The sequence below is a fragment of the Heterodontus francisci genome, chromosome 13, assembly GCF_036365525.1.
Source record: "Heterodontus francisci isolate sHetFra1 chromosome 13, sHetFra1.hap1, whole genome shotgun sequence".
NCBI classification, from domain to species: Eukaryota; Metazoa; Chordata; class Chondrichthyes; order Heterodontiformes; family Heterodontidae; genus Heterodontus; species Heterodontus francisci.
The window spans coordinates 95,466,924-95,479,039 of record NC_090383.1 but is presented as its reverse complement, the minus strand read 5'-3'; the positions used below and the strand labels follow the sequence as shown (position 1 = coordinate 95,479,039).

The 12,116-nt window shown below is 38.6% G+C and overlaps 1 protein-coding gene across 6 annotated transcripts in view; it reads left to right on the top strand.

Annotated features, from left to right (window-relative positions):
- ppm1ba (protein phosphatase, Mg2+/Mn2+ dependent, 1Ba) overlaps window positions 1-12,116 on the top strand; it is a 181,373-nt gene that overhangs the window by 66,529 nt on the left and 102,728 nt on the right. For all 6 annotated transcript variants that reach the window (XM_068045216.1, XM_068045213.1, XM_068045214.1 and 3 more), the window contains one exon: window positions 6,319-7,175. In XM_068045216.1, coding sequence (XP_067901317.1) covers window positions 6,330-7,175 — 846 coding nt within the window. In that variant the 5' untranslated portion in view covers window positions 6,319-6,329. The remainder of the gene's footprint in view (window positions 1-6,318; window positions 7,176-12,116) is intronic.

Sequence of the window (12,116 nt, the reverse complement as noted above, 5' to 3'; positions counted from 1 at the left end):
AGCCTAACAAATGGAGGTTAGTGGTTGCATTTCTGTCAAGTCAATTGTTTTCAATCGCCCATCTACTATTTAAAAACAAATTCTCATTTCAATTTAAGGAATAATAAAATGATATTACAATTTTGCTAAGCTACACCAATTTAATCAGGAAGAAAGCATTGAAGGAATAGTAAGATTTTAAAGTCAGGGTCGACTTTCACAAATATAGAACAAGTATGGATTTGAGAGTTGCCACTAATTTGAAGGAAAATCATGGATGTGGTCTGGCTTTTGAACATTGCGGTGCGTATTGGTTGCATGTGGGTTCAGACATAAAATTCTCAACTCCCACGTTCTCAGTGCCTTGAGTCACTGCATGTTTAAGCTGTTCTTGGGCACCTTGTCTCCTCCCTGTTGCATCTCTACACGTCTGAAGTATTGGATGTGATAAATGAAGTATTAATAGGATTAGCTTGAAAGTGGATAAATCACCAGGGCTGGATGAAATGTACCCCAGGCTGTGAAAAAAATCCAGAAAGGAAATAGCGGAAGTTCTGCCCATCATTTTCCAGTTCTCACTGGATACAGGTGTGGTGCTGGAGGATTGGAGGACTGCTTGCGTTGTGCCTTTATTTAAAAAGTGGGTGAGGGATAGACCGAGAAATTACAGGCCAGTCAGTCTAACCTCAGTAGTGGGCAAATTATTGGAATCAATTCTGAGTGACAGGATAAGCTGTCACTTAGAAGGGCACAGATTAATCAAGGATAGTCAGCATGGATTTGTTATGGGCAGATCTTATCTGCCTAACTTGAATAAATTTTTTAAGGAAGCAACCAGGAAGATTGATGAGGATAATGCAGTTGATGTGGTCTACGCGGATTTTAGCAAGGCTTTTGACAAGGTCCCACATGGTAGGCTGGTTTAAAAAAAAAAGGTCCATGGGATCCAGGGAAATGTAGCAAGGTGGATACAAAATTGGCTCAATGGCAGGAAACAAAGAGTAATTGTTGATGTTTTTGTGACTGGTGGGCTGTTTCCAGTGGTGTCCCGCAGGGCTCTGTATAGGTCCCTGCTTTTAGTGGTATATACAAGAAGTTTGCAGACAACACAAAAATTGGCCGTGTGGTTGTTAGCGAGGAGGATAGCTGTCGGCTGCAGGAAGATGTTGATGGTATGACCAGGCGGGCAGAAAAGTGGTAAATGGAATTCAACCCAGAGAAGTGTGAGGTGATGCATTTGGAAAGGTCAAACAAGACAAAGGAATACAATTAATGGGAGAATATTGAGAGGTGTAGAGGAAGTGAGAGACCTTGGAGTGAATGTCCACAGATCCCTGAAAGTAGGACAGGTCGATAAGGTGGTTAAGAAGGCGTATGGAATCCTTTCCTTTATTAGCCGAGGTATAGAATACAAGAGCAGGGAGGTTATGCTGGAGCAGTATAAATAATTGGTTAGGCCACAACTTGAGTACTGTGTCCAGTTCTGGTCACCTCAATACAGAAAGGATGTAATTGCACCAGAGAGGGTACAGAGGAGATTTATGAGGATGTTGCCGGGACTGGAAAAATGCAACTATGAGGAAAGATTGGATAGGCTGGGGTTGTTCTTCTTCGAACAGAGAAGGCTGAGGGGCGATTTGATTGAAATATACAAAATTGTGAGTGGATGTGAAGGGCCTATTTACCTTAGTGGTCGTTGACTAGGTGGCATAGATTTAAAGTGATTGGTAGAAAGATTAGAGGGGGGATGAGGAATTTTTTCCTTCACCCAGAGGGTGCTGGAGGTCTGGAACTCACTGCCTGAAAGGGGAGTAGAGGCAGAAACTCTCAACTCAGTTAAAAGGTCTGGATATGCACCTCGAGCCGTAACCTGCAGGGCTACGGCTGGAAGGTGGGATTAGGCTGGGTGGCTCGTTTTTCGGCTGGCACAGATATGATGGGCCAAGTGGCCCCTTTCTGTGCTGTAAACTTTCTATAATTCTATGATTTGGTGAATTGTTACAGTTCATCAGTGGTTTGCTATTCTTCTGGCAGGAGGAGGGAGATGCTTTTTTTTAAAAAAAGCTTTTTTTTTAATAGCACCTTTACATCCTCAGGATAACTCAAAGTGTTTCAGAGCCATTGAAGTACTTTTGAAGTCAGTTTGTAAATAGCCAGGCCCAAGGTTCACAAACAGCACACGGAAGAAATATCTTGTTAATTTTTTTTGTGGTGTTGGTCATCTGGGATAGCATTTATCCTTCACTGGGAGAACTCCCTACCTCCTACCCCTTTGAATAGTACCGTGGGATCTTTTACCTCCAACTGAACGGGCAGATGGAACTTTGATTTAACATCTCATTCAAAAGCCAGCACCTCTGACAACATAACATGCACTGTATTATGAGCCTAGACTACCTGCTCAAGCTCTAAAGAAGGGCTATATAAGGAGTGGAAGAAGTATATTTCAAAAGGAATAAAATTAAGTGTGGCAGTATAAACTATACTTCTGCATTTTAAATATACCAAGACCTGGAATTGGATCATCATGTTAAAATGGTGGGAATGAGTCGAGGTAAACTTCAGCTTCATCAAAATCTTTTAAAAGTTTTTAAATACAGAACCATTTGAGATGTCACTTAGAGGAGTTTGATTCTAATGTAATACTGGTTCATATATTTGCATTGGTGGGAGAGATGGAAAATATTTGTATTGTCCGTTATTATTGTAGATTGTTGAACTTCACAGATTGTTTTTTTACATCCCATAGTTTAATAGTGCAATATTGTGTGACGTGCTAACCAATACGTCACATGAGTTTTCAACCAATTACTGTTTATAGTCCAGCACTCGAAGAATATGCTACGTTGTTGGATGTGAGATGGCACATTTCCCAATTCACTCAGATCTTAGATATTTAGACACATATTTGTGGTGAAGTGCTTTGATTAAAACTGTTGAGAAAATGTAACAGCATTGCTGTGAGCAGGTTCGTATGCCAGGACTGACAGTTACTCCTTGACTATGGTGTATTATGTTCAAGACTAAAGAGGATGCCCACCATGTTCCCCTGTCTACTCTGAAAGGTGGTAGATGTCACACTGTTATAGTCAGGGTGAAATTAGTGGGTTACTATTTACTGATGAGATATTATACAGAATTAGTAAATTAAAAAATGAATAATTGACACTCGATCACAATACTCTGTTCCATATGCATGTCTAAGTGAACCTATATTGTGTGTGCTTTTTCCCAATGACACTTCACATGCATAGTTGCCAGCATCTTTCTATTCCCACCCTTCCTCCTGTTAGTTTCCTGCTGGCTGATTATTTTGCGCTTTCCTATCTCCTTTTCTCTTGCTTATGTCTGCTTTCTGGCCATGTACCTCTATCTTGCCTGGTTGCTTCCAATTTCTGTAATTTTTTTTTCTTGCTTTGCCTTTACCTGATATTTCATCGCTTGCTGCTATTCTAAAGGAAATACAGCTACCTAGGTGGTGGCAGCCCTCCAGTACCTTGCCAGAAGAGCTCTCCTTTAGCACGAGCGTGGGTGGTCAGCGAGTTATCTATCAAGTCCATTATAGGGAACTCTTGACTTTGTCCCCGTTTAATGTCCTTAGAAACTCTGCTGGATTGTGATTTGGAGTGAAAAAATGGATGTATGTGTTTCTGTTTCCCTAAGCTGGGAAATGCTGTGCCAATTACATTGTGCAACTGTTGCCCTATCTTTGTCTAACAAACAAGAATCAACACCGTATCTTCCCAGTGCTCCCATAATAATTTTTGATTGTAACAATGTCATTTCAGAAGTTTCATTTGGTTTGATTTTGGAAATAGCAGGGCACTGTTCCTTTTTATGCATTTATGGAGTCCAGAAGATTGTTAGGGAATTGAGGTGCAAGCAGGAAAGATTGCAAGGGTGTAATCCAGCTGGACAGCTGATATCTTAAATGCTACGTTAATTTCAAGTGGAGTTGTGAAGTTCTACAGATTCACATTATTCCAGCCAGTAAATACTTATGCATGTGCATTCCCTATTTCTTGGACCTTTTATATGCTGACAGGGTGTTTAACGTAATCTGTGACTCAAAGGTGTGCACATGAATAGCCTAGATAAGATAAATCTGACCCACTTTATTTGAAGAAGTAGCTGGCCACCTCTGCACTGGGCTAATTTGTGTTTTAAAGATTTGACTCTTCTCTGAGCTTCCCAGGTTAAGCAGCACTTAAGACATATTACTGTTTTTAGGCCAGCTGGGTGCTGTCTTTGCACATGTCTATCTGTGTCTCTGTAGTCCCTGCGTATTTGTGTGCGTGTATGTCGTGCTTTCTTGCCTGTCCTTCTGTCACTTGCCCCCTCCTCATTCCCTTATCTATTCTGTGATGTTTGGCAATGTTTCCACTTACACGTTTGACAAAGTTATTTCATTTGGTTGTCATGCAGATTGATTAGATTCCCACAGTTTTGTATATATTGTACAATTGGGTATTTCGTTTTCCCCAAAAACAGATAAATTAATTCTTGTTTAAGTAGTAAACTTATTTTTACATATCCCATATTGTACAAGGGAATTGCTCCTTCCACTCTGTGAATACACAGGAGCCATATGAAGCATATTAGTCAATGTTTCAAATTTAGTAAAATTACTTATAATGGCATTAACATTTTTGAGACCAGTTTCTGGCAGTTGGAAGCTGACATTTTCCAGTATTACCATTCTACCTTTAACATAATCCCGTGGAATCACAATAATGGCCATGTTATTCATGGTTACACTGTCAACCAAAATTAGTTTAGATTTATGATTTAGATTTAGAGATACAGCACTGAAACAGGCCCTTTGGCCCACCGAGTCTGTGCCGACCAATAAGCACCCATTTATACTAATCTTACACTAATCCCATATCCCTACCACATCCTCACCTGTCCCTATATTCCCCTACCACCTACCTATACTAGGGGCAATTTATAATGGCCAATTTACCTATCAAACTGGTTACTCCTCAGTGAAGATCTCTTTGTACTTAATCAGGATAAATAGTAGCCTTTCCCTTGGTGGTTATGTATTACCTCATACTGCTGGAGTAGTGATTTACAAGGAGCTAGTTATATGATGGACCAGTGAGTGATTTATGGACCTTGTATTAGATTATTCTTGTAAATTTGGTTTGTACAGTATGAATAAATTGGAAGACATTTTATACTAATTTGAAGTTTTAAGTTTAATGCACAATATGGAACCCTGCCCCTTTAACACATCTGAAGGAGAGAAGAGGAACATTTTTCCATTCGCTTGCTTACGTTTTAAAGCATGTTAAGAGAATTTTGTAAAATAAATTGAGATTTTCTTTCTGTTGATTCTTGACCGTAAGCATTTTGTTCATATTGTGCAGCACTGGTAGTTATTTTAATGATAGTTGAGAATGGTTTAGAAACTTTTACTTTATAGTCTGGATTTTATGGAAATCTTTCTGTGGAAGAATTTGTGAACAATATATGCAATATTTTACATGTGGCAATTTAAAAAGGAGATTAGGGATGTTATTTATTATAGTTCTGAGAGGAAAATACTGTTGGCGACCCCATAACATCCACTGACCTTGCAGAGTTAAGTTGAAGTAAGTCTGAAGAGAAACTACCATTCAGCCCATTAAAATTCAACTATCTAAATCCAATTAAAAGTTAATACTTGTGCAAATTTTTTTAGGCAAATTAAGTTTTGCGGGCAGTGATGTCAAAATATCTAATCTTGTTTTTCACTTCAGATTGTGGTATTTAAAAATAAAGTTTGTAAATTAAATGCTCTTTAAAAGAATGATCTGCATCTGCAAAAAAATGATTATGGATAGTTGGTAGCTTGCAAGCTCAGTCTGTCTTGCTGTTAGGATTTGCATGAGCGTCAGAAATATTTCCTTTGCGAACAGTGCTAATTTTTCACTTAAAACTGAGAGTCCTTGTGTTTTTCTCTGGTTTATTATTAATGTATGTAAGATTTTACGATCCTATGCATGTTTAGTCATGGCCATGGACATTTCTCATAACTCATGAATATGGAGGAATGTGTAATTACTTATTTTGTAGTAACTCCAATTTTACAATTGCATTTCTGTTGAGGTATATGGAAAGGTTTGGAAATTGGGCAGGAACAATAGATCTTGTTTTACATGGAAGAGTTTTTCTGTTTACTGACATTTCTATAGTCATTGGGGAAAGCAAATATTAGACAGAATAATGCAAAGTTAAACACAAATGTTTTACCCTTTGGACATGTGCTATATTTTCCCAACTGAAGAGTTTTGTTCATGATTTTGATTTTACAAATAACTCGTTATTTGTATGTCTCTTGTTTTCTTTCAGGAAAGTGAAAAATGGGTGCATTTTTGGATAAACCAAAAACAGAGAAACATAATGCACATGGTGCTGGGAATGACTTGCGTTATGGCCTTAGCAGCATGCAGGGTTGGAGAGTGGAAATGGAAGATGCTCACACAGCTACTGTTGGCATTCCTCAAGGCTTGGACACATGGTCCTTCTTCGCAGTGTATGATGGTCATGCAGGCTCTCGAGTGGCAAACTACTGCTCAAAGCACTTACTTGAACACATAACAAGTAATGAAGACTTCAGAGGCACAAATGTGTCTGGGTATCCCATTGAACCTACCATAGAACATGTCAAGAGTGGTATCAGAACTGGATTTTTGAAAATTGATGAGTACATGCGTAATTTTTCAGAGCTGAGAAATGGCATGGACAGGAGTGGGTCAACAGCTGTAGCAGTCATGATCTCCCCAGAGCACACATACTTTATCAACTGTGGTGATTCAAGAGCTGTTCTGTACAGAAATGCACAACTTTGCTTTTCAACACAGGATCATAAGCCTTGCAACCCAAGGGAGAAAGAGCGAATCCAGAATGCAGGGGGCAGTGTAATGATACAGCGAGTTAATGGGTCACTAGCTGTGTCACGAGCACTGGGGGACTATGATTACAAGTGTGTCGATGGGAAGGGGCCTACAGAGCAGCTGGTATCTCCAGAACCTGAAGTGTATGAAATTCTTAGAGCAGAAGAAGATGAGTTTATTATACTGGCATGTGATGGCATTTGGGATGTGATGTCCAATGAGGAGCTCTGTGAGTTCGCTAGATCTAGACTAGAGATAACGGATGACCTTGAGAAAGTCTGCAACTGGGTGGTGGACACCTGCTTACACAAGGTAGTTAATATATGTATTTTGTTATGGATTGTTTTGAATTAACTAAATGTGTGTATTGATGCGATATGGATTTGATTTTAATACGCAATTGAATTACTAATTTTAACCTTTGAAAGAAAATGGACTCAACATGAACTACCTCTTTCATATGCATGGTGTCATTGCTAAATACTTGTAACCAAAAACAAAAAAAAGTATATTCAATGTTTTCCAATTAACCCCATATGATTTTTTATATTGAAACTCCTGGTTTTGCTTATATATTATTTGTGTATATATATATATGTATCAGGCTCTTCAATCCCATTAGTTGCTCAACAACGTTAAGTGGTAGGTTGCTGGGTTTGCACATGTAATATATTTGTAGAATTTAAAAAAAAAATTTTTGGCTGCACCATTCACAGGGTCCAAATGGAGGCTATCTATTTCTCCACAGTATCAGAGAAAACTAGAAGTTGATTGTGTCTGCTACATTTATGCCCTTTCTCAAAGTACCACTGTGTTTTTGTCAGAAACCTGGGCGCAATTACCTATTTATCCAAAAGAGGAGAATAAGCAAATGTTGTAATTTCTAACATATTATGCAGTTCTAGGAAATGGTGGCGCCATGGTAATATCACTGGACTAGTAATACAGAGGCCCAGGTTAATGCCCTGGGGACACCAGTTCAAAACTCAACATGGCAGCTGGTGGAATTTAAATTCACTTAATTAATTAATTCAATTAATCAATACAAATCTGGAATTGAAAGCTAGCCTCAATAATATGCCATGAAACTATCATCGATTGTCGTGAAAACCCAACTGGATTACTAATGTCCTTTAAGGAAGGAAATCTAATGTCCTTAACTGATCTGGTTTACATGTGCCTCCAGACCCACAGCAATGTGGTTGACTTTTATCTGAAATGGCCCAGAAAGCCACTTAGTTGTCAAAGGCAATTAGGGATGGGCACCAACTGCTGGCGTTGCCAGCGACATCCACGTCGATGAAAGAATAAAAAAAGTGTTCAGTATTTTTGCATCAACCATTAATATGAGAGCTCCCGAGTGATAGCGGATAAAGGCTCCAACTCATTTATGACTAAAATCTGAGGTTGATTTTTAGTCTGCTGTGTTAGTTATTCTCAGCCAGGCAGCAATCACAGCACAATAATTGGACTAGATAGGAGGAAAATCAGTCAGGAATTTTTACTTCCAATCACTATCCAGTGACCACTTCTAAAAATGTAGATAAGAGCAGTATCATTATTGTTTGTGATGCCCCGTATGATGGAATAGCTAGCTGCGTTTCATAGTCTTGTCTCCCACCTGATGAGTCATCACTTGGGCTTAATATTAGACATATGGAATTGATTCTGGGAAGAGTCAGTGCCTTCAATAGAGGAGGGGAGGGAAGAAAGAGGAGATAATTGAGAAAAGCTATTTTAATTTAATTTTAAGATCCTGTGATTGGACAATACTGGACCCTAATTCTGTTAGCAAACTTTGGGCTCAAAAGTGAAGGGGTCTTCAGCACCAGTTGACACATTCCAAAATGACATTTCCTAATGCTTTTTCCTAGTTACATTTAGTTTTTGTTCAAATGGGAAATGTAGAAATATAGTATTGTGCTGTGTTTTGAATGTCGTTAAACATGTCAAGTGCAAACCATGATATTTTCATATTTTTGCACCTATTAGCTTACCTTGACTATCTCAGCTGCTATTTAAATTACTAAAATTGAAGCCTGGTCACTGTTCAGCTATTTCAGGTGTGAATCTTTATCTCAACAGGTTGGGTTGTGTTGTCACTCATTCTGAATCCTGGGTTAAATCCAAGGTACACTGCCTCCATTCTCATGGCAATGAAGATAGTACATGAGACTATAGTCCAAGGCCAGTTAATAGTAATCATGAATCCACAGTGCAGAGCTGTTTATTATTGAGTACTAAATTAGCAGGCTTGCTCTGATGTAAAAATGGCTGATGTCGGAAATGGAATATTTCAGTCTGGTGCATTAGATGTTGCTTTTCTTGGGTGTGCTGTTGGAGCAGAGTAAATAAAAGTAAAATACTTGCAATTAAAAAGCTCCTTTCAGGACGTCACAAGGTGCTTTATACTTCAAAAAAGTACTTTATTGGCTGTTGTCACTGTTGTAGAAAATGTGACAGCCAATTTGTGCACAGCAAGTTCCCACAAACAGCAGTGTAATAATGGCTTGATAATATAATCACGATTGAGGGATAAATGGTGGCCAGGACACCAGGGATGACTTCTCTGCTCTTCTTCAAAATAGTGCCATTGGATCTTTTACCTGAGAGAGCAGTCAGGGCCTCTGTTTAATGCCTCATCCGAAAGACGGCACCTCCGACAGTGCAGCACTCCCTTCATACTGCACTGGAGTGGCAATCTAGATTTTTGTGCTCAAATCTCTGGAATGGGACTTCAACCCAGAACCTTCTGACTCAGAGGCGAGAGTGCTACCAACTGAATAGATCAATAATTACAACTCATTCAAACCCATTCATTGCTGTACCTACTCTGGCATTGCTTGAAATTGATACAAATGTCAATGGTAGTGAAATGTTCCATAGGTCACCATTCACCTTGAGCACAACACTCCCCCCCCCCCCAAATCTTTTCTACATTGTCTTATTTCAAAACTCAGATGTTTGTCTTGGTTTCGATTTAAAGCTGCATCAGGGTGATAGTGCGATTTGCACTGTAAGATAATTGTAAGTCAAGTACAACAACATGGAAACATCTGTTTTATAGTCCAAATATTTAGTTGTACTAAAGATTTGCAGATAACATTCAATAGAACTGGGAGCGTTTTTTTATCTTTAACTTTAAGCTAAAAGTTGAGACAAGGATCATAAGCTAGGTGTGACTTTGAACTTGCTGGGTGCTTTTCTGACTTCTTGTTCATCTTATTTGAAAAATAGGGTATTTCTATCACAGATGAAACCTAAGAAGGGGAGATGACCACACACTTTCTCACATGACCACAAAGCTAGAGACCAGAGATGGTTGAAATTACAATTCATACTTCTGTAGCAAATTGACATCTCATTTGTTCAAATTGCATTTGCTGTATTGTACTACAGGGAGAGATCTACATCACAGCAACTGTTTCAGATTTCTAAAATGATTCCTGCAATGCCATGTAAACTTGGTCATTTTTCGATACCTGCTATGTAATATCTTCAACTCATGCTGTTTTGGGCTCAGTGCATCTTTTTGGGTGATTGATTGAATCGAAATGCTGCAGATGACCTGCAAATATGAGATTCACAGATTAACGGTTGGTTAGGTTGCTGTGCTCTAGGTGTGGTAGTGGTCATGTTCAAACATCCAGGATGAGAAACACTTCATTTGGGGTTACTGCATGAATGGGTATGCTTTTAGTGAGTAAATTAGTGAAGTTTAAGCCTCTAGCTCAATAAACTGCCCAAAATGGATTGCATTTTTCTTTCCCAAGGAAAAATAAACATTGCCATCATTAAGGATTGATGAGCAGAAAAATTCTTGGGAATGCAACAGATTTGAAAGGATAGAATTTTCAATCCTAGAGATTGGGAGCTGTTCTTTGCATCCCAACTGCATTCTTTATACTTTAAATCTGCTGTAATTTGTCCCTGACTAGTGCAAACAGATTTGGATATTCATTTGAACAGGGTATATCAGTCGGAAGATTTGGGTTTAAAATCAGACTGCAGAACCTCCATTATCTATTTTTCTGACGATCTGCAAGAAATTTTGTGGGGCAAAGCCTTTTATGAAATGTAGCCTCATTGTGCAATTCCTGAACAGCAACCTCTTTGACACAAATTCACCTTGCAGCCCAAGCAAGATTAAATTCAACTTCAGTCATGTGCAGTGTATTGCTTTGATTCATGCAGATCAAAATTTGGGGACTCCAATTATCCAGTTTATCCAGTTTATCTCAGTGCAGCTGAACTTCTGTTCACATTGAAGTGAATGTTAATGGAGATTCCACTATACTCTTAAAATATATACCATCTGTACATGCAAAAGTATCTGAAAATTCTCAACTGCGTGTGCTTTGACCCCTTTCCCAACTGGATATAATACCTAGATAATAGCTTATATTTTAAGGAAAGATATCTTGACATTCTATTTTCTGCTTCTATCATATAAAATGTATTGATTTTATGTGCTGCAAGGGTTTTTTAGCTGGCATTTTGAAATAGCTCTTGTATCCATTTTTGTGTGTGCGCACACATATCTATTCCGAAGAAGGGTCACTGACCCGAAACGTTAACTCTGCTTCTCTTTCCACAGATGCTGCCAGACCTGCTGAGTGAATCCAGCATTTCTTGTTTTTGTTTCAGATTTCCAGCATCCGCAGTATTTTGCTTTTATCTATTGTGTTCATCAAGATGAGGGATGTTGGTGCTGGGGAAGGAAGAGTTTTTCTAAGATGTCTATAGAGACAGGATGCTTTGATATTGTGTATAAATACAAATTCATTCATTCTTCCTTCTTACTCAAATTAAGAACTGAGCAGAGCATTATTGAATCTACACCTCTCATTACGGGACTCAGCTAATCTTGCATCATTCAGTGCCACTGAATTTATGGAAAAGGTTAGAAACATACATGAAGCTATGGGGTGGGGGGCATATTGGAATGATGGAGAAAAGAACTAGCACGAAAAGGAAATTAATCAAAAATAGACACAAAAGGGGAAATGGCAAATGAGATGAAATGGAAGGACAAACCAAACATTTTATAATTCAGTTCTTTCTGCAGTTTTGTAATGAAATTATAAAATGTCTTTGCTTCCCTCTGCAAATATAGACTTGAGCATGGCTATTCATCTACTGTGGAGCAATGGTAAATTGCATCCCTTCATGCAATATGACTATGGTTTTATGATCCAAGGGATTGTGCTGTCTCAGGGTTAATTCTACAACTTTTAATAGCATCTAATCAAG